Consider the following 22898-nt stretch of genomic DNA (forward strand, 5'->3'; position numbering starts at 1 on the left):
AAGTGATTTCACAGAAAGATTCAGCTACAAATCAGCATAGTTCAAAGCTAAACATTTTCCACTTTTTAAAAAATTTCAGCTTGGGTTTGTTTTTCTTCATGCAAATTCATCATCATGTGAAAAAGCTGAGATCAGAAACAGCACGACTTACGCAAACATTTGCTGCGACATCTCCCCCTGCACCAGGTCTTGTGAAAAGGACACAACAGACGGCGTCACTGTGGAGTCTAGCGCTCGCTGAAAACAAAAACAAGGACACTTGTTGGTATTTGGTAAATCTTCTTGTCCTTGGGGAATGCCCTCAAGGAATGTTGGCTGCTATCCCTGGGGATTACGTGCAGTGACAGAATTCCATTCCCAACCAAAGAGTCTGCACAAAGTTGAGTCTGGGAAATAAATCCCTCGCCAACCATGATGGGGGTAAACTGATAGCAACAACTGGTTTCAAAGCAAGTGTCCCTACGAACTGAGCTATTTCCCCGCTTCATGTAATGTTCGCACAGAAACACTGCGCTGCAAGCAGACAGCAAGTACATGTACAAGTATCTGGACACTTACAATTCGTCCGGTATTCTTTTGATTCTTCCTTTTCGTTCAATTATCTTCGCAGTAACATAAAGTGATGACAATTGACAGGGGTTGCGTAGTGCGGTGGCATTAAAACAAGTGTGTGACTATTGTGGTGGGTTAACCCCAAGCTAAAGTTGAATAGTGAGTCGGGTGCGACATGAGAGAACTGCACACTGACCTGTGTCTGGCTGGCGTGACGACGTTTGACAGGTGTGCTGCCCGGCGTGGCTTGTCTCCCTTCCTCCTGCATCTGTGTGAACACTGACAGGATGTAGCCCGCCACCATCATCTGCAACCCGCACACACCAACATCAGCTGATGTTTTCCATATCACACACAATTCTACAGGGGAACTTTTTTAGACCCTCTTTTCTCAGATTTGATGTGCATAACCTCTGTCAATTTACCCCCGTTTTAAGGCTCCCTCCCTTTTAAGACCGTTTTCTCAGATTTGCTGTCCACAACCTCTGTAGATTTACCCCCAATGTAAGATTCCCTCCCTTTTAAGACCGTTTTCTCAGATTTGCTGTCCACAACCTCTGTAGATTTACCCCCAATGTAAGATTCCCTCCTTTTCTCAGACTTTTTGAGGTCTCAAGAGGGCGGTTCCACTGTACAATTATCATTATCTACAGTTGCCAGTGTCAATGTTTATAACTACATACCCACATCAATGCCGACACATCATGGTTACAAAACTCACACTGAAGTTGGTCTGACAGGCTCCGGCCTCAGGCAAGAAGTGCATCAGGTTCCAGTTCATCTCGATCTCCGGCTGCAACACAACACTAGGGTTACACAGGTCAGGACCACGAGTCACACATCCACACACAACAACATCCCTACTGCAATCTTTGCCGGAATAATCTACCCGCTAATTTAGATAAGCAATCCTAAAAAAATTAAAATTTAAATTAAAAACAGATTCATTAAAATTACATAAAACAGAAGAAAAAAATTTTAAAACACAAAAATAGGTAAACTAAAATAATGTACATCAGAATAATTCAAAACTCAATGATCAAACTTACTGTAGACGTACTTTTAACATGTACATTCGTCTTTGAGCATGCATTTGCACAGGAGTGAGGAGCAGGTGGTAAAGGTAAAAAACAAAATCAAAGAAACATTTGTATTTTAACTTTTGCACCTAAGAGGGCCGTCACACATGCGACTGAGTCGCGCGATTTACCCTGTCACACAGCCGACTCAGTCGTAGAAAACAGCTACGACAAGTCTGCGACTCAGTCTCATGCGATTCCCTCGTAGCTTTGAGGTTTAGAACATGTTCTATTCCTGCGATCCAGTCGTCGGTCAATCGCAGGGGCAGAGCCAACAGAGCCAATCAGAACGCGTTGTTGCGGCCTTGACGCCGTGACGTAAAATAATGGCGGACAGTGGCGTACAGCGTCTCTTCGTCGATTCAAAACTTTTTGGAAGAACAGTTTTTTACTCAGATATAAAGGAGACGTTTTAGGCGTGTACAGCGGTCGGGAAACATTAATTGCAGCTGTCTGGGAACTTTATTTCTTGCAAAGGCGTAATGCTGAAAGGAATTTTTCAGAAAGGTAGAGCGATGTTCGAACATTTAGCGTCTGCTCTCGCAAAGCGCGCTTGCCGTGTTCACTGTGACACGTCACTTCCGCCCCGCTCGCGTGGAGTTATCGTTCGTCAGTCGTTCGTCTATCGTTCATCGTGTGACGGGTCAATGGCCTACGATGTGATGTGCGATCGGCCAAAGACTGAATCACGCAACTGAATCGTGACGACTGAGTCGCATGTATGACCGCAGCTTACCCCGTTTAACACAAGATAGTAATAATCATCCTCAACAACTTTTCTTCTTAAACACTCTATAAAAATTGCTTTGATTTTTGTTTGTTTGTTTAAATGATAAAAAACCCGTCCACCTCAGCTTGACTATACAAAGCCAACACACTCCTCACACTCCACCTTTGAAAAACATACCTCATCTTCAGAGTCAGACTTGTTGAGTTCCTCCTCCTCTCCTTGTCCGTCTTCGTTGTGTTCGTCATCGCTGCCATCCTTCTCCTCCTCCCCCTCCCCTGTCTTCTGGCTGGCTGACTTGCTGGGTAGCTTGCCCTTCACGCCTCCGTGGTTTGCCTGTGCAACAAACACGACAACAGCGTCAAAAGTGTGTTGCACGATTTACTTCTTCTGTCAGCGCGCAGTAAAAGAAATGCAAGGATACATTTCTGTGAATGTCCACATCTCTTGAGCTCACTGCTCAAAGCTTATAGAGAATCATCTTGTGCTCTCCCAAAACAGTTGAGGTTGAGGTTCTCAATACAGTGGAGTCCCCATTTTAAGACTTCTACAAATCTGGGAAAATTAGGTCTGAAAAGGAGCCTGAGGGAGTCTTAAAATGGGGGGTAATCAACAGAGGCTATGAACAGAAATGTTGAGAAAATAGGGTCTTAAAAGGGAGGGAGGGAGGGAGTCAAATAGGTATTTTTTTTCAAAAGGGGATGTTCCCCTGTAGTACCTTCTTCTTTTTCAATACCTATGGCTCGAGGGATACATAAAAATAAAGTCTTTTTTAAAACATCTGTGGCTGAAAGCATTGCAGAAAACAACTACAACTACAAATAACAGCAAAAAACATTGTGTTCTCACAGGGGCTCTCAATAGAACCGTATTCTTTTTCAATACCTATGGCTTGGGGTTAACATAAAAATACAGCCTAAAAGCATTGCAGAAAACAACTACAACAACAGTAAAAACGTTGTGTTCTCACGGGGTCGAGCCACATGAGGAACTCCCAGCACTGATCGTAGGCGATGTCGATGAGGTGGAAGAGGGGGCGGGCGCGGATGGAGTTGGTGATGTACTCCACGTAGGACAGGGCGTCGATCAGACGGCGCTTCTTGGTGCACACGATCAGCCGGTTGAAGTTGGCGTACACGATCACCGATCCCAGCCGTTGGAACTCCGCTATCAACTGTTTCAAACATGTGGGAGGGAAAAAGTAGGGAGTAAAATTATTAAAATAAACAACCTAAAGATAGGAACTGCCAAAATAATACAATGAAATCCCCCCCTTCATTGCTCCTTCACAGAGTCAGTCAGTGAATTGCACTCAGTTTCATGTTCACAGATAGATCTGTGCAGGACAGTGAAAAACAAGGGTATTAGATCAAACAGTTTTTTTAAATGTTCAACAACAAATTCTGAAAGCCTGCCCCCCCCCCCCCCCCCCCCCCCCCAAGTTGGCCATCATGTTGCCTGTCTAATGTGAAATAGCTAGCAGCCTATTCCATTAAGTTGTCGTTATCATCCCAACAATGAACAAGGACCAGGTCATTTGACTTACAACACAGAACAAAACATTATCTACATATCTAAGCCAGACTGATGCCAGGAAACTGGAGGAGGAATAATGAGAATGATAAGCTGACCTGCATGAAGACTTTCTTCATCATGTTGTGCAGCGTTCTGCGCAGCGCTGGGTCGTACAGCAAGGCTGACGGTGACCTCAACCACCTGAAACATTCACAACAAACTTGTCACAGCGCTATTACTTTAAAATGATCCTTTTTTATCACGTATGATAAACAAAGAGCATCTTCTAGTGCAGTTGAATTTATCTGGTCCCTCCAGCACTGACATCTTGCCTGAAATGTGCCCATGAAGACCACACTCTCTTCAGTCATGCTCCCCCACCCTGCCAGCATGCCCTTTCCTTCCTAAACAAATACAACAGCTGCAACAAAAACGTTGACATAGTCAAAATCATCATAGCAATGTTGTACATATTTAAAGGCTAACTCAAACATTTAATGGCCCACTCGAACACTTCGTCTCAGCGTCTCAGGCTTTTACATGGAATAAGACCATCCTTCCATGTCCTATCCCATGTAAAATGCCTGGCCGGATCTAAGATAATGACCTAAACTGTTTTCACGAGAGGGAGTGGGCCTTTAAATCATGTTCAAAGTACAAGTCCATGCATATTAGCTATTTTGGTATCAAACAAGACACAAGATTCTGTAGGATTTCGCAGGAAAAAACACCCACACATTTGTGCATGCTGAAAATGGCACTTTTTACGTACTCAAAAACCACACTGCAATCATCACACAAAAGGATCGAAAATACAGGAGAAATGTTAAATGGTGTGAAAGTTGATACCTGTAGAAGTGGACGATCTGGTTGTCAGCGAAGACGTTGTTGTGAGCAGTGACGTCTCTCACCCATCCTTGGACCATGTTCTTCAGAATCCTGATACAGAAAAAAGTCAAATAAATTTCAAAGTAAAAAACACCCCTATACCGGGGGTGTAACAATGGGGGTTGTTATCTGGAATGATGCTTAACAGTACGCATTCACGTTTTGAAATACAATTGCGAGCGGGCGAGTAGAAACTAAGACGAAGTGGACCAACGTCAGGAAGGAGATCATGAAATTATTAAAATAAAATTAAGAAAAGAAAAACAATTGTACCATGGAACATTTTGGTAAACATGCACAATAGTGCAAGCAGGGGATTTCAAAAATGGTCTTTGAAGCTTTGAAAACGCCAGAAGTGTGCCAACATGCAGCAAAATGTTATGCCTGCAGGTACCTGAAAGTAGTGGAGCAGAGGGCGGTCTCGTCGTAGCTGGCCAGTCCCATGGTGGCCGCACCCTGACCCCTGGCCAGCTCCTCCAGTGACGTGGTGGGCAGCGTGTCGAAACTGACCGCACTCGCCCCCTCCTGCTCGTTCACGTGGCCTGACTGTAAACGTATACACATAGAGTTAAGATGCAGGGGGAAATATGAAGCATTTATGCAATCACATTGTACAACATTAAAAATAAATTTCTTCGTAAAGTTTTCTACATATCACTGAGCTGAGACAGCCATTTCAGTTGAGAATTGTGCACTACACCTCAAACTCTGTTTGTTTACTTGTTCAATCAGCGGGAAGGGGAGACTAAGCATGAGGAAGAGGGGAAATGACTCCGTACCTCAATGATGGTGTTGACGGCCAGAGCGGTGATTTCCAGCTCCACACAGTCAGTGTGATACGTGCCGCTGTTGTTGATCACCACTGTGCTGCTCTCTTCCATCTCCATACACAGTCTGCACACAGGAGCATACATCTTTATAATTAGATCACCGCAAATATGGCAGAGAATGTGAAATTCTAGGTCCGCATCGTTGGTGTGATAGGTACCACACTCCTGCTCTCTTCCATCTTCATGCATTTTATTTTATCTAGGGGGTATAATGTCAAGGGACAATTGTTTTTTAGGGAAGGCACCTTTCTGGACCCCCACCTGGTGCACTTACCTTGATCGTGGTGTGGGGGCTTGTGTGCCTTGACAACCTCCGGAGCTATGTCGGCGGGGACCTCGTGTCCCTGGTAGGTCCAACCATGCCGAACAGATCCGCGTGAGGTAGAGGCCAGACTAAAATGTGTACCCTGGTCCTCCAGGTTGGGGGTTCAGCTTAGGGCCAACAACTCTAACTGGTAAAACCGAGTGAGTTACAGAAACAGCGACAAAGTCGCTGCCCTACACGCCACCAGGCGTGAAAGGCAGTAAGTAAGTAAGTAAGTAACCTTTCTGGAGAGAGAGAGAGAGAGAGAGAGAGAGAGAGAGAGAGAGAGAGAGAGAGAGAGAGAGAGAGAGAGAGAAAGAGAGAGAGAGAGAGAGAGAGAGAGAGAGAGAGAGAGAGAGATGGCGAAGAGCAAACAACCCGGTCTGATTAAAAATAAAACCTGTTGCTAACCTGTTGTCGTCAGCCTCTTTCCCGCCCAGGTCGGGTCGCTCGGAGGTGGAGGTCCACAGGACGTGGTTGTGTTTCTTGAGGTGGCGGGCGAAGAACAGGTCACAGCCGAACATGGTGATGTCCTTGGGCATGTTGCCCAGGGGGATGTGAAAGTAGCGACACTGTTCCATCATGGCCTAAAAACACACACATCAGTCTGAAGATTCTCCTGTGTGTACACCTGGTTTTGTTGACCTCTGTGGGCTTTGCAATCCATTATGCAAAATGCAGGAATGAGATTGCGAAATTGTAAAATAAAAAAATATTAAAAAAGGCCCGAAAACAATAATGCATGACCATCCCCGAAATCCTCCACTCAGCAGAAATATCTCAAGTCTGTTGGTGTTATGTATGTATGTATCCTTCACAGTCAAGTTTATTGAAAACAAATCAACACACAATCAACCTGAACAATTTTTTTTTAAAGACAGGAAAAACAGGATTTTTTTTTTATTGAAGTACAAATGTCTCTTTAATGCAGACTGCCAATCCCATGCGATACAAACTTAAAAATTTTAGTAATAAATTTTCATTTGATTAATATACTTACCCAACTCACATATAGCAATTAACCCATAGTTCAGTGCTGATACCGCTGTACGCGTCCCCTTAGCAACAAGGAAGACGCCTCTAAAAAAGAGTGACCGAGACCCGTAAGGGTATCCAGGCCAGCCCGTAAGGGAGGCTGCCTTCCATATGCGCGCGCATATGCCGCCATCTTGTCATTCTACACGAAGCCCAACTCACTACTTTTTTAGACCCCCATACCCCCCACAGCGGGGAGGCGGGAGGGAATAAACGATGTGAGTTGGGTAAGTATATTAATCAAATGAAAATTTATTACTAAAATTTTTAATTAAATTACATATCTTACCCAACTCACATATAGCAGATTGCTACTATAGGAGGAGGGTACTTACCAACTTAAGACCGCAGGACCTGCCCTGCAGCCACGAGAGCCGGCAAAGCCGCACTGCCATCTTGCCGCCTTGCAGCAATGTCTCTCAAATAAAAATTGATGAACACGTCCTCAGATTTCCAATAAGCCGCCGCCAGGACCTCTGATAGGCGCCCTGAGCGAAGCACGGCCACAGAAGACGCCCAAGCCCTCGCTTCGTGCGTCCTGGCTGACGTAAGAGGAAGCACCGCCCTGACCTCGCCAGACTGACGTTGCCACCATCCATACGCTTGCTTAATGGTCAGTGAAACCCATTTAGTCAAGGTGACCTTCGAGATATCCTTCGCTCGCACAGTGTTGAGGGATATAAACAATAATTTCTGAGTTTCCGAGCGAATCGGCGAAGACCTAGACAGGTAGCTGCTTAACGCCCTGACAGGACAATTTGACAGATCGGGGTCTCCAGGAGCGAGTATATCGCTCAAGGGTGGAATACGAATGCAAGGCGAAGCCTGACCGGGCTTTTGATTTTTAGCGAGAAAATTAGACGTAAATCTCAAAGAGTAGGAGCCATCCCTCTCCAGGGAAATATCTTTAGCGAGACCAGAAAGTGCGTGCACCTCGCTACCCCTCCTAGCCGTGGCCAGCAAGACCAAAAACAGAGTTTTCCTCGTCAAATTAGGTAAACTAGCCAACCGGAGAGGCTCAAAGTCCTCCGATGCAAGGAAGCGGAGAACCACAAACAGATCCCAGGCAGGGAGCTGTGATCTTGAGAGAGCTGCGTCAAGGGCAGCTCCCTTAAGCACGCTTGAAATGACACCGTCAAGATTGATCTTGCGACCGAGCTGTCTAAGAGTGGAAGAAATCGCAGACCTTCTAACTCGCAGTGAAGAAGGAGAGACCCCCCTACTAGCCAACCAAGAGAGGTGGTTGGCTACCTCCATGGACCTTGGGGAAAGATGTTGAACCTTATTCTCAGAGCACCACTTGGCCCATGCAGCCCAATGAGAAGAGTAAACGGAGCTAGTTGAGTCTCTGTGTGCTTTCTGTACCAGTTTCAAAGTTGTGGCCGAGGCCCCGGCACGACGCAGAGCGATTCTGACAGAATCCAGCCGTGAAGCTGCAACGCTTGCGGATTCTCGTGCGGGACCCCTGACCTGGGCTGTAACAGGTCGCCCCTTCGAACGCCTAGAGGAATGGGTGGGCGCACTGCCAGCCGCAGAAGGTCCGGATACCAGTGCTGGCTGGGCCAAAGAGGAGCAACCAGCACCAGCGCTGGCTTTTCCAGATCCACTTTTCTTACTACCTTCCCTAGCAGGCAAAACGGAGGAAAAGCATACGCCTGCAGATTTGACCAATCCAGATCCAACGCGTTCACCGCCCACGCCAGAGGGTCCGGGAACGGTGAGACGAAAAGGGGAAGCCTGGTGGAGAATCTCGTTGCAAACAGATCTATGCAAGGCTTGTCTACTTGAACCCAAAGGCGGTCCAACGCCTGGTGGGAGAGGGTCCATTCTGAGTGCAGAACCTTGTCCCCCCGACTGAGGGCATCCGCCAAAACATTGAGCGTGCCCTTCAGGTACTTGGCTGAGAGAAGTATGTTGTGCGAGCTGCACCAAACCAACAGACGGCAAGCGCTCTCCGACAGCTTCTGCGAGCGTGTGCCCCCCTGCCGATTTATGTAAGCGGCCACAGTCGTATTGTCCGTGTGGACTTGAACATGACTGCCCCCCAGAAGCGGCAGGAAAGCCTGTAAACCCAGAGACACAGCCTCCAGCTCCAGCACGTTTATGTGCTGTGGAGCTAGGGAGAGATCCCACAGACCTGAGGCTGTCTGATCGGCCAGATGAGCACCCCAGCCTGTCATGGATGCATCTGTAACAAGAATGTTCTCCGGCGCCGGAGGAACGATCGGAACACCCTGAGAGACCCAGGGGAGCAGCCAAACACTTGTAGTGTTGTTGAACCAACTCCCCAGTCCTATGCGAACATTCCAGCCCTGAGAGGCTTGGTCCCACTGCCTCCTCAAAGCCGCCTGAAACGGCCTCTTGTGGACCCTGCCTAGAGGCACAAGGGGAGCCATCGATTCCATCTGCCCCAGTAGGGAGGACAACTCCCGGGCCGTGGACACACTCTTTCCTTTCAACGAGCGAACCAAGTTCTGAAGCTTGTCCACCCTCTTTTGAGAGGGACGGACTAACCACTCCACCGTATCGAAATCCATGCCCAGGTAAGTGAAGCGTTGGGATGGTTCTAACTCTGACTTCCCTAGATTGACTGTAAAGCCCAGCTGAGCCGCCAGGTCGAGAACCCTCGCAGTCTGAGTTCTGCACATGTACTGGTCCTGATGCAGATTCAACCAATCGTCTAAATACGCCCGTAGGCGTACCCCCTCTTGTCTGACAAGGGAGCAAAGCTGGCGAACGACCAGCGTGAAGATCCAGGGGGCCAGGGAAAGCCCGAAGGGGAGTGCCCGAAATTGAAACACTTTCTCGCCCCACAGAAAGCGCAGCCATTTCCTGTCTTGAACATGCATGAGCACATGGAAATATGCGTCGGTGAGATCCACCGACGTGGCCCAATCTCCCGGACGCAGAGCTTCCCTTACAGAGAGAGGAGTCTCCATGACAAACTTGACTACCCGTAGGTATTTGTTCAGGGTGGACAGGTCCAAAACAGGCCTCCATGCCCCTGAGGCTTTGGGCACCACGAACAGCCTGCCGTAAAAGCCGAGGGACTCTCGATCTCGAACTTCCTCTATCGCACCCTTCAGGAGTAGGGAAGCCACCTCCGCATGAACGGCTGACTTGGCTTCCGGGTCCGCGGGATATCTGAAAGGCGGAGGTATCCTGGACAGAGGTGCCTTCCCCTCTGCCCAGAGGAGACGGAATCCCGAACGCACTATTCCCAAAATCCACCGGCTGGACACCAGGCGTGTCCAGGCGGCCAAGGCCCTGGAGGGGCCACCCGCCGCCACCACGGCGGGGGTTACTGGGAATAGTGGCTCGGGAGACCCTCATTGGGGGTGAGGCTTGTGCCCCGACCCCCGAGAACCCCCAAAGGAGCCTCTCTTCTGGTAAGGCGCGCCTCGCCCCCTACCCCGAAAAGAGGTGGACTGATTTTGCATCTTGCCCCCCCCAGACGAAGAAGGCTGAGCCTTACTCTGGGAGGTAGGCTTGCTCTGAACCTTCTGAAAGCCGTGGTGAGCAATCCTTGCAATAGCCAGATCCCTAGCGTCCTGGGTTTCCTTCTGCAAAGCGTCCAAAGAGGAAGTACCCAGCAGCGACCCTTCCGTAAACGGGGATACCTTAAGTCTGTCAATGGTACCCCTGTCTCGGATCTTTGAACCCGCCAAAAAGGCAGTTCTGCGGGAATGTACAGCATGCCCGTAAAGCCTGGCTGCCAAGCTCAATTGTTCCTGAGAGACCTTGGCAAGCGTCGCCAACAGAGTTGTCACATCCTCCTGGGAGGCGTCGTAACGGAACTCAAACGGGTCTAACGATGAAGCGATAGACCTAGACAAAGAGCGTTGGAGAGAACTAGAGACGGAACCCAACTCGAGCAGAGATCTACCCGTCTCCTCCAAAGCCTGAAGAGCAGACTCCGTGTAAGGGACTGATCTATCCCTGGCATACCCGTCCTCCCGCAGAGAAAGCAGTTCCGGAGTCACCGGTAGAACTGATCTCGGCAAAGCGAAAGAGTCAAGTAGAGCGACGGGACGAACCGACAGTTTAGAGCTCTTTGAGAGCGCAGAACAAGGAACGTGTTGACCCGCTTTAGCCAACCAGGGGCCCACCACCTCCGGCGCCTCCCCATGCTGTGACAACAGCGGAAAGGCATCGGACATAGCTCGACCTTTCGCAAAAACCTTCGACATCTCGACCGCCACAGAGGGGGACTCCCGGAATCGGAACGAACTTTTCGGTTCCTTAGCACTCCTGAAATCCCCTAAGGCAGAAGGAGGATGGACAAACTGAGATTTGTTCACCGCCACCTCCTCCTCGAGATATTTCGAAGCCACTCCAGCCGCCAGAGCCACCGCATCTGGCAGCTGCCGTGGCAAAAAGAATCCAGCACCTTCAGCCTGAGAGGCGGCACCGTCATCCAGGTAGCCTTCGTGCCCTTCCGTGCACTCCGGAGACTGGTCCCCGTACTGACTAACAGAGTCAAGTCCAGAGCCAGCCATACTACCACCAACTTCCTGCCCCCTGGGCGGAAGCAGATGCCCTTCAACCTGACTACGGTCAGGAAGAATAGGAACATCTGTTCGCTTGTCAGGGCTCTTCGCACCCACTGACACCCCGACTAAGCGGTGGATATCAGCCGATGTTTCAGAACTTTCACCTGGGATGAGACCCGAGGCTACTCCCTCAAGACAACGCTCACGTGGAGTGCACATACCTTGTGAAGAAGAACGGACACCGGCCGGAGACCCCACGGGAGCCTGAGAGATCCCATCCTGAGACGCATGCACGTCCGCCCTCGTAACAGTAGCAGAGGGAGGCAAACGCACACTGGCCAGCGACGACGTACCACCGACCCCTGCCGGCAGCGCACGTATCTCCGCCTTAGTTGACGAAACTTCAGCCGCTAAGGCCGAAACCTGAGAGCTTAATGTCAAAAGCAAAGAAGCAAAATCCGCAGATGCAAGCCCAGAACCTACAGGCGAGACATCCCCTACAACATGCTTAACCCCGAGCAAGGGCTTCTCCGTAGGTTTAGCAGACGAACCGGAAACTCCGGGCACGCCAACAACAACATCACTACATTTTTTGGATTCTGAACCCGAAAGAGACACGGGCGTATCGCCGTGCGTTTTAGAACTTCTAGAACTTCTAGAGCTTTTCTTAACAGGAGAGGGCGAAGCAGCTACATGTTTAGATGTTGACCTCTTCCCGTCCGCATTGTCGGCCATGATGAAAACAACTCACAAACAAATTTGGAAAAAATTTTGTAAGTCCGAAAACAAGCCAACAATGCCGCCAAAATTCAGGTAAAAAAATGGAAAGATCTCACCTCAACAGCAAATGCGAAGTCCGGTGACAAGAAGACACCAAGGGGAACACAAACCAGGTCTGGAAGACCAAGCAAGTAGGCTGAAAACACAGCCGGAGCGTACCAAACACGACCAGCTCCACTGAGCGCTGAGAGTAGAATGACAAGATGGCGGCATATGCGCGCGCATATGGAAGGCAGCCTCCCTTACGGGCTGGCCTGGATACCCTTACGGGTCTCGGTCACTCTTTTTTAGAGGCGTCTTCCTTGTTGCTAAGGGGACGCGTACAGCGGTATCAGCACTGAACTATGGGTTAATTGCTATATGTGAGTTGGGTAAGATATGTAATTTAATTGCAACTTGGAAAGAAAGATAGACATTTGACAGAGTGAACTTGACCTACCTGAAGGACAATGTCGACGTTCAGGTAATGCTGCAACATGCGTCTGCTACCCACTCGCTGCCAGTCCAACACGTTGTACAGAGAATCACTGCAACCACAAAACACACACATCACGTTCTGTGGAACTCCCTTTGATAACTTCCACAAATCTGAGTAAATCACAACGAAGAAAAAAAGGAAAAAGTCAAAAAGAAAATCAGGCCTTAAATACGAGGGAATGTTAGAATGGAGGTAAAGTTAAAGAAACAAGGTCTGGGGAGGGGGTCTTAAGTTAACAGGCATTCTACTGTACTGCACAAACAGCATAAGCCGCAAACAAAAGTATATTACACTTGCAAAAAGTACCATGGTGAATGATTAATCCAACATAAAAAAATATAAGGTCTTCAAAAAACAGAAAGAGATTCTCCTCTGAAGAAAAGCCATGCCTTGAGCTGAAAATGTGAAAGAGCAAAACAATTCAGAGCGGCCTCCAATTCAAGAAACACAAACACATACAAACACACACAAGCACACACCAGAAAGTTGCCTACCCGTCTGTGATGTGTACAGGAACCAAGGGGAAATCACTCAGTCCAGGCATGGCAGACGTCAGATGGGAAAAATCTGCGTAAGTTCAACCAATGAGTATTTTAATACGCAATTTGGACCACCCCTTTTGTCCTTAGAGAAAAAGAATTCTGTGAGAGTATAAATGGGACCAGACATGGTAACGTTTTTGCAGGTAAGCTGTCAAACAAGTGATGCCCGCTCTCTCAGTCTATGCCTAGGTTGATACTCGTTTTCGAGCGAGAAGGATCCAAAACTGGCAGTAACACTCAGCCTCTCTAATCCGAAATATAACAGATATGTGATGCATTAACTTGGTCTCCTGAATTCATAAATCAACCAATAAAATCTTCCTAACAACACTGTTGTTCCTACAATAACAAAACAGGTGTTTATATTTAGTCTAAAAACAACAAACTCTCAAACTATTTACAAATGTTGCCAATCATTATCGCTATTACAATGTTTCCCCCCGTACACTCAAGCAGTCTTAACCTTTGGGTGACTGCACAGCGATGAAGGTGGGGCCGCGTTTCTCATCCTTGTAGACAGACAGGAGTCGCTGGATGGCACGATGCACCTGTCGAATGTCTTTCTCCACCTTCACGTCAAAGGTGTGACTTGCACCTGGCAGAGACGCCTCGTCTGCACCTTTGGTCAGCCTGCGATGTCAATCAGCCACATTAAAAAGGACACCGACTTTACCATAAAATACAGAAACATTTTGGAATCTGTGCAGTTCATGATTGTCAGAAAGAAATCCTGAAAATCAACATCTGAATCTCCCGGGAAAAAAAAAGGATTCCCTTCATTTATGAAAGACTCAGGAATAGTCTTTGTTGCTAACAAAAGAAAAGTATGTCTTTGTAGCAGTGGCACAGGATTTCAAAAACCCTTGGACTTAACAAACTAGCCAAACAAACCCTAACTGTGAAATTTTACGATTAACTCTAAAGCCCTAAACTTAGGCTATCATCTCGTTATCTCCAGTTCTTATCCTATTAACCCCTTCACTGCCCACCCCGTATGTAATACGTGGTCATTTTCGGTTTGTCCTATGCCCATAACCGTATCTCATACGTGGGATTTGTGTCAACAACATTTCAGGACATTTCTGAAAACTAAATGGGAGGTAACCACTGTCCAAGTACTTGTAGGGGTTCTAAACACATTTCTTTCCCATAGACCGTTCGGATAATGCTGTTATACTGTGGCAGTGAAGGGGTTAAAGTTACTGCACTTACTTTGTGTTTCTCTCTGCGTTGAAGAGAGCCTGGAGGTTGGGCATCTGGTCGCTGCGCACGGTATCCACAACAAACACCGTTCCTCGCTTCGACATGGGGAAGAACACACCCAACAGCATCTTGTTGCCACTGAAATGGAAAGGGCAGGGATGAAACAGATCCCACAATCAAGAGTATTGCACTGCACTGGTATGATTAATGTCAAACAAAATTTCAGCAGAATATTTTGAACATGCACATTCGAATTTACAAGGGTTTGGAGACACTGATAGAATTCCCAAAGAAAGTTATCTCTGAAGAAAATAAAAATAAAAATATATCAACAAATAAACAAAGCTCATAGATTTTGCCTTGGGCTAGTGGTTTAACAGGATACACAAGTTAACCATTGAAGGACATCCATAAGTTTATGCAGAATCTCACTGACACATCCCAGAGTTCATTTTAAGATGGTTTCACTGCATTTTAATAAGCAGCAGTAGATGTTATTCAGACATGTTCTTGGCTACTTGTATCCAAAAGTTAACGATACAGCGCACTGTCAAGGCATAACAACTGTTACGAATGTTCAAATCCTAGAAAACCTGCCCAAAGGCATAAAGTTTTTAACGTTTTTTTCGCCATGACTTTTAAACCCATGCACTTTTTAACCAAAGGAACTCATCAGGAAATAATTCGGTCAGAGATTCTTGATTTTCAATCGTCAACTTTCATCCCCAGTGTTGTACCCAGACACAGAGGACAACAGGTCAGTTGGACCGGGCTTCAAAACATAAATCGGTCAAATTGTCTCGGCCACAAAACATTGTGATGTTAGAAGACATCCCCCATAAGTGTTTTGGAGTAATGCTCTGCCCCAAAAATAGTAATCCTGGCACAAAAATAGTAATCATCCAGCATTCGTCGCCAATTACAACGCCGCGGCACATGACAACTGTGTCTGCGAAACGCAATCATGCACATATATCCATCATTTACAAACAAAACACATCAGTCAGTTTTTGTAGTCATCATAATTTCAAAGAAGATCACATCAAAAGCACATGCATCACTGATTCTTTTTCTTTTGCTCGTAGTAGGCCTTTTTCAGTGTGTCAAGCGCTTCTCTACTGTACTTGCGCTTGCCGAATGAGTGAGGGCGAGACTTCACCACTAGAATAAGGCTCTCCAGCGTCTCATCAGACAGACATGATCTCTGGTCAGTCCTGTGCTTTTTCACCCCATTTTGCCATTGAAAAAAACAATGCCAAACATGTGAATTGATAAAAAAAAAAATAAATAAATAAATAAAAAAATTAATTTTTTTTTTAAATTTTTTTATTTATGAAAATCGTAGTCTTGACACGGATAGCGGAATGGCGTATTTTTTGCAGAAAATCGTAATAAATTACGCCAAAATCGTAAGGGTAAACAGGTCTGTACATGTCAAAGCCATCGGACATTCAACCGGCCTCGAGTCTGAACAATTCAATTCAATACAACTTCATTATCTGAATGTAGGACAAACACAAGTTTTTCTTTTGGCTCCATGGGTGGGACTGAAAAATGTCATGAATCCTGAACCGAACAAAAAAAAACACACACACACAAAAACACACAAAAGAGGAGAGAAAAATAAGGCCATAATCGAATCCGGATTTCCGGCATATACCGGAAGAATCCCACCCATGTGGCTGGTATAACAATGCGTCAGATCCATACAAGACGGAAGACCGAGGCCTGGTAACAGCAACGTACCAGACATGGTGATAGAGGTAGATGTGCTTCATGGAGCCAGGCTCCAGGTAAGGGAACTGGGCCAGGGTGCGAAACTCCAGGTTGTCAAGCTCAAACGTGTCCGTCTCCTGTAGCACACAAAACCAAACAAAATGCATGTGATTGACACAATTATAATGTACCACATGACGAACATAAAGACAACTTATCTCTGAAAATATGCAAGCCCTTTCAAAATACAGATGATTGACACAATAAGAATGTACCACATGACAAAGATAACAAGAAGGGCAAAGCCCATACGACTCACATGCTTGACCTTTACATGACCTTGACCTTCAGCTAAACCTAGCAATGACATCATACACTAAGAACTGCTTTACACATTTTTCCTACCAAAATCCAAGGTCATGCAACACAAAGCTGTTAATTCAAGACATAGGAAGTACAATGGTGCTTATTGGCTCTTTCTACCATGAGATATGGTCACTTTTAGTGGTTCACTACCTTATTTTGGTCACATTTCATAAGGGTCAAAGTGACCTTGACCTTGATCATATGTGACCAAATGTGTCTCATGATGAAAGCATAACATGTGTCCCACATAATTTTAAAGTTTGAAACAGTTATCTTCCATAGTTCAGGGTCAAGGTCACTTCAAAATATGTACACAATCCAACTTTGAAGAGCTCCTGTGACCTTGACCTTGAAGCAAGGTAAACCAAACTGGTATCAAAAGATGGGGCTTACTTTGCCCTATATATCATATATAGGTGAGGTATTCAATCTCAAAAACTTCAGAGAAAATGGGAAAAATGTGAAAAATAGCTGTTTTTTAGACAACATTTATGGCCCCTGCGACCTTGACCTTGAAGCAAGGTCAAGATGCTATGTATGTTTTTTGGGGCCTTGTCATCATACACCATCTTGCCAAATTTGGTACTGATAGACTGAATAGTGTCCAAGAAATATCCAACGTTAAAGTTTTCCGGACGGACGGACGGACGACTCGGGTGAGTACATAGACTCACTTTTGCTTCGCATGTGAGTCAAAAATGACATTTCTGTGAAAATACTGAAGCCCTTCCAAAATGCATGTGATTGACACAATAAGAATGTACATGTATGACAAAAATAACGATGACATATTTAAGATACAAAAAAATACTCAAGCCCTCCCTCCCAGTAGCCTTGATTTTCCATGCGAGTCCAATTTTCCAGTTTTTCTTTCATAACAATGCAAAAGTGTAGTTTGAAGGATTACTTGAAAAAAATGGACGAATGGACTGAGGATGTACCTAAAAAAAAACTTGAAAAAAACAAAATGCTGCCTTGGGAAATACTCCCCACACTCCTTCCCCCATTGTCTGGTGTCCTTTAACTGGTGCCTTCCCTCATAATTGAAGACACATTAAGTCTGTGTCTAAAATAATACACCCAGACACATCTGCATCCACCATCCATTAACCCATACCAACCCCATTGCCCCTTTTTTGTGCTGAAGCCAAAAGAAGTAACGAAAGTCTCACCCTGCCGGCCATCATCTTGGCAAAACCTCGGTCGACCGTGACGAGGCATCCCAGGCCCACCAGAGCGCGGAACTCCAGAGGTACCTGTGTCTCGTACACACCCTCGATATCTGGAGACGACAGGTCTGCTGTGATGTCGCTGAAAGACGATGTCAAAACCTCTATTAACCCTCACAAGGTTCTATCGGTATTCCTTTTTTTGTTCTTTCTATTTACCATCCCATTGTCAAGTACTGGTTTATTAATCTAATTGTCTATCCTTTTCAGATTATTTTTACTGTTAAATTTCTCTTTCTGTGTATGCCGGTCGTTGTGACTACAGTTCCATTTATATAAAACTCTTTTCAACACAATGCTTTTCAAAGTTAATTGCAACACAGAGTTGGGGAGAGGGTCTCAGTTATTTTTGTACCGGCAACGTTTTGCTGTGATGTTTGTGTAAAAACGTGTTACTGGTGTACATGCGTGGCTTTGCTTTTGATTACTTTGAATGTCTGATGTTTTGCTGTTGATTACTTTGAATGTCTGATGTTTTGCTGTTGATTACTTTGAATGTCTGATGTTTTGCTGTTGATTACTTTGAATGTCTGATGTTTTGCTGTTGATTACTTTGAATGTCTGATGTTTTGCTGTTGATTACTTTGAATGTCTGATGTTTTGCTGTTGATTACTTTGAATGTCTGATGTTTTGCTGTTGATTACTTTGAATGTCTGATGTTTTGCTGTTGATACATGTGTGTTGTGCCCCTTCTTGTGCAAATGTGCAGTTTTGTTATTAATGCACAACTTCCTTTCTTTCATTTTCATACTTGAAATCTTCTTCTTTGTTCATGAGCTGAAACTCCCTTGTTCACTCATTTTTTGCACGAGTGGGTGTTTACGTGTATGACCGTTTTTATCCCGCCATTCAGGCAGCTACTTAAAACATTTCTGTCACTTTCAGCCACTGATACTTACTTGATGTGGTTGCGGTAGATGTTTTCTGGCACGGAGTACTCGTACAGGCTCAGCACGGGGTGGGACCTCGGCAAGATCTTCTGCACCTTGCGCCACACTGAGGACATACATCACTATATTGTACGCTATCTGCCTTTTGGACCAAAACATGACATTTGACACAGATGGAGACAGTGGAACCCACCTTTAGGACCAAAACATGACATTTGACACAGATGGAGACAGTGGAACCCACCTTTAGGACCAAAACATGACATTTGACACAGATGGCGACATTGGAACTCACCTTTTGGACCAAAACATGACACTTGACACAGATGGAGACAGTGGAACCCACCTACTGGACCAAAACATGACATTTGACACAGATGGAGACAGTGGAACTCACCTTTTGGACCAAAACATGACATTTGACACAGATGGCGACAGTGGAACCCACCTACTGGACCAAAACATGACATTTGACACAGATGGCGACAGTGGAACCCACCTTTAGGACCAAAACATGACATTTGACACAGATGGCGACAGTGGAACCCACCTTTAGGACCAAAACATGACATTTGACACAGATGGCGACAGTGGAACCCACCTTTAGGACCAAAACATGACATTTGACACAGATGGCGACAGTGGAACCCACCTACTGGACCAAAACATGACATTTGACACAGATGGCGACAGTGGAACCCACCTACTGGACCAAAACATGACATTTGACACAGATGGAGACAGTGGAACCCACCTTTTGGACCAAAACATGACATTTGACACAGATGGAGACGGTGGAACTCACCTTTTGGACCAAAACATGACATTTGACACAGATGGAGACAGTGGAACCCACCTTTAGGACCAAAACATGACATTTGACACAGATGGCGACAGTGGAACCCACCTACTGGACCAAAACATGACATTTGACACAGATGGCGACAGTGGAACCCACCTTTTGGACCAAAACATGACATTTGACACAGATGGAGACAGTGGAACTCACCTTTTGGACCAAAACATGACATTTGACACAGATGGAGACAGCGGAACCCACCTTTTGGACCAAAACATGACATTTGACACAGATGGCGACAGTGGAACCCACCTTTTACAACCTTGAAAACTCTTAGAAAATCAGGTCTAAAAATAGAGGGAGTCTTAAAATGAAGGTAAATTTACAGCGGCTATGAACATAACATCTGAGAAAGAAGGGTCTTAAAAAGGAGGGAGTCTTAACCCCTTCACCGCCCAGCACGTACTAGGTACGTGGTCATGTTTGGTTTGTCATACACCCATACACGTACTAGGTACGTGCGTGGCATTTATATCAGCACTTTTCAGGACATTTGTGAAAACTAAATGGGAGGTAACCACTGTCCAACTTCTTGTAGGGGTTTAAACACAGTTCTTTCCCATTGACCGTTCAGATAAGTTAGTACCACGTGGTAAAAACATTTTTAGAAGTTTTTTTCCGATCTATAAGATTCAAAATGGCGGCCGAAAGTCGGACATCAACTCGTAGACCTGTTTTCAAATGATACAGTGTTCTGGAAGCTCTACAAGAAGTGATTTATGGATTACCACACAGAAGAATACTGTTATGGGCTGTAATGTGAGTACCTGATGTTTGACACCAGTTTTAGCTGTGTTTTCTGCGGTTTTACGTGCTGCAGTGTGTGTGTGTGTGTGAAAGTTTGGAAACTGTAATTTTTGACAAAAATGGTCATTATATCGATTTTTGGCTCCACGTAAGTGTAGCCTATGCGATGATAAACTTTGTCTGTCTGTGCGTGCGTATGTATGTATGTATGTATGTATGTATGTGTGTATGTCTGTGGTAGAAACTTTAACATTTCCGAGTCTATGGATTACGTCAGTCTCGGTCAAAAGTGTTCGACGTGTGTGATAGAAACTATTTGAAGACGTCACATTATGACGTAAGAGGGTTAGACGTCACGCAAAGGAATTACTGAAAGTCTCGGTCATTGTTATTGTGAGCGGGCCGAGACTTCTTGGCAGATCCAGGGTCTCGCTTTCTTGCATAGTTTCACCTATGCTTACTGTGTGTGTGTGTGTGTGTGTGTGTGTGTGTGTGTGTGTGTGTGTGTGTGTGTGTGTGTGTGTGTGTGTGTGTGTGTGTATGTGTGACGGAGTGATTGAGTTTGTGTTACTGTTTGTCGATTTCTTACGTGAGCCTTGATGGCTTCGCCTCTTGTTACTATAACAATCACAAACAAAGTCCAATGATCATGTTATCAGATAATAGCCAAGGGTGTAAGCAAACCACATGCCAAAGATCTAAGAGATATCTCAATAAATGATTGAGCAGTGAACAGATTAGTGAACCTACCGAAGAAAGCGAAATTTGTCCTGGCGCACCACAATACCAAAATGCTGTTATACTGTGGCAGTGAAGGGGTTAAATTGGGGGACGTCTTAAAAGGGGGGTTCCACTCTACCGTCATTCTTCTATGAGACACTGCTAGCAGTCACGTTGAACAATAACTGTTAAGATCTGTTTCAAATGTCATATTGTGCTCACAAATACAAATAACATTTATGTACTGATCCATGTTAGAATTATTTTTCTTGCTTACGGCCAAATGCACAGTCTCGGCCAGCCACTGAAGTTTTAGTCAGCCTCTGACGTCACAAAGCTCAAATAAAAGAAATCTATTGTTCGATCGATACAGAAAGAAAGGCTGCAAAAAGTTCTAAAACAAGACCCTAAAGTATAGTGAAAGTAAATGAAAATAGGACAGAAAACAGTTATTGATCACTCAAAATTGAAATCATTCTAAGGTGAAAAGGTGGAAGACAGAAGAATAATGAAGACAATTATTAACAAAAATATAAATGATAAATAAATACTATTAATATATATATATATATTTTTTCAATCCTCACTTGATCCCTCTCCCTCCTTGGGAGTTTTCTGATTGACGTAGAAGATGCGGGGAACTTGCAGTTTCATGGCGTGGAGGTCTGAGCCAATCAGAGCCCACAGTTTGAACGTCCCTGGCTGCCCGGTCTCCATCAGCTGTCCGTGTACAGAGATACATAGTTATCCCAGTGTGAAATCATCAAATTGTCAAAATAAAGGGCTGAAAGCAGTTAAAGAAAGCACAGCGACAGGCCTAGATCATACAGTCACAGATGCACCAACAAAATGCTTGGCGTTGACAAAGTCGACCCATATGTGCACATCCTAGATACTGGGTCACAACTATGGGACATGGACACCAGAAAAAAAAGCATGACTAAATGGAGTAAAAAACACTTTTTCACGTACAACAGACTGTCCTTCAAATTAATTCATCAATGAGAAGGCCTTATGTTTAAGCATTATTCAAGAAACGGCATGTATATGCGTGTAGTACGTTTGATGTCGTGGGTTACATGGTTTCCACTTTGGGCTTTTATCTCCAACAAAAGGAATTTTATTTCACTGATTGCTTATGGCATGTAGACAATATTAATATATAACTGCTTTGTGCAGAAAAGTTTAAAATTATTGGTAAGTATAAGGTGGCCAGATATGAGACTAAAGTGGAAACCGTAACCCACGCAATTTCCAGGGACAAAAGTTTCACTTGTCAGTCATAGCAAGCCATTTGCATTCATGTTACCCCTTTCTGTTTTGAGATGAGATAGATACTTTTTAGCAAGTAAAAAATTTTGGTAGTGTGCTCACTGATAGTAAGTATGCAGAGAGAATATTGGCGTGAGTTACATGGAAACCATAACACGTAATGTTAAGAAATCAAGCTACACAAAAGATCAGTTAATCAAGAATCCCTAAAATTAAATACAGTGAGTAACAATAAGTAAGGCAATGTTGCTTTAGGCGCATATTTTGTGTGTGTTTGTGCTTGTCTCATACTAAAACATCGAGCGAAGCTTGTGTGCGTTTCACACGAAACGATCTGACCTTGCTTTCGCTGTAAACTTCCGGTTCTTCGTAGCGCACAACAGGAATAACATCATTTAGTAAAACCCAATAAAAGTGAAACAAAGCACTCAGTTCTTTCAGAAAGCATATAAAAGAGAATGCAAAATAGTTTTTAACATGCTCTTAAAACAGTTGTTAAATAAGTGCATTGTCCGATCGTATGTTACAGAAGAAATGAACATTTCAACATGGCGCCACTTGTGAGCATGCTTGTGGCTTGAAATATGCATTGTATCTTGCTTTATTCTTATAAATATTGGAAACAGTAACAATGACTACGTATCAAAATCATTAGGGAAGACTTCAGTTACC

The 22898-nt window shown here is 45.1% G+C and overlaps 1 protein-coding gene across 1 annotated transcript in view; it reads right to left on the reverse strand.

The window, feature by feature from the left end:
• LOC138973128 (DNA polymerase epsilon catalytic subunit A-like) overlaps positions 1–22898 on the reverse strand; it is an 83339-nt gene that overhangs the window by 6205 nt on the left and 54236 nt on the right. The window contains exons 31-48 of the mRNA XM_070345791.1: positions 21542–21674; positions 18638–18734; positions 17681–17819; positions 16173–16279; positions 14436–14564; positions 13687–13853; positions 13176–13248; positions 12643–12730; positions 6307–6482; positions 5541–5655; positions 5156–5307; positions 4723–4812; positions 3990–4074; positions 3329–3532; positions 2539–2694; positions 1274–1345; positions 749–859; positions 152–237 (exon numbers count right to left, since the gene is read on the reverse strand). Coding sequence (XP_070201892.1) covers positions 152–237; positions 749–859; positions 1274–1345; positions 2539–2694; positions 3329–3532; positions 3990–4074; positions 4723–4812; positions 5156–5307; positions 5541–5655; positions 6307–6482; positions 12643–12730; positions 13176–13248; positions 13687–13853; positions 14436–14564; positions 16173–16279; positions 17681–17819; positions 18638–18734; positions 21542–21674 — 2180 coding nt within the window. The remainder of the gene's footprint in view (positions 1–151; positions 238–748; positions 860–1273; positions 1346–2538; positions 2695–3328; positions 3533–3989; positions 4075–4722; positions 4813–5155; positions 5308–5540; positions 5656–6306; positions 6483–12642; positions 12731–13175; positions 13249–13686; positions 13854–14435; positions 14565–16172; positions 16280–17680; positions 17820–18637; positions 18735–21541; positions 21675–22898) is intronic.

This window comes from Littorina saxatilis, linkage group LG8 (assembly GCF_037325665.1).
Source record: "Littorina saxatilis isolate snail1 linkage group LG8, US_GU_Lsax_2.0, whole genome shotgun sequence".
Classification (NCBI taxonomy): domain Eukaryota; kingdom Metazoa; phylum Mollusca; class Gastropoda; order Littorinimorpha; family Littorinidae; genus Littorina; species Littorina saxatilis.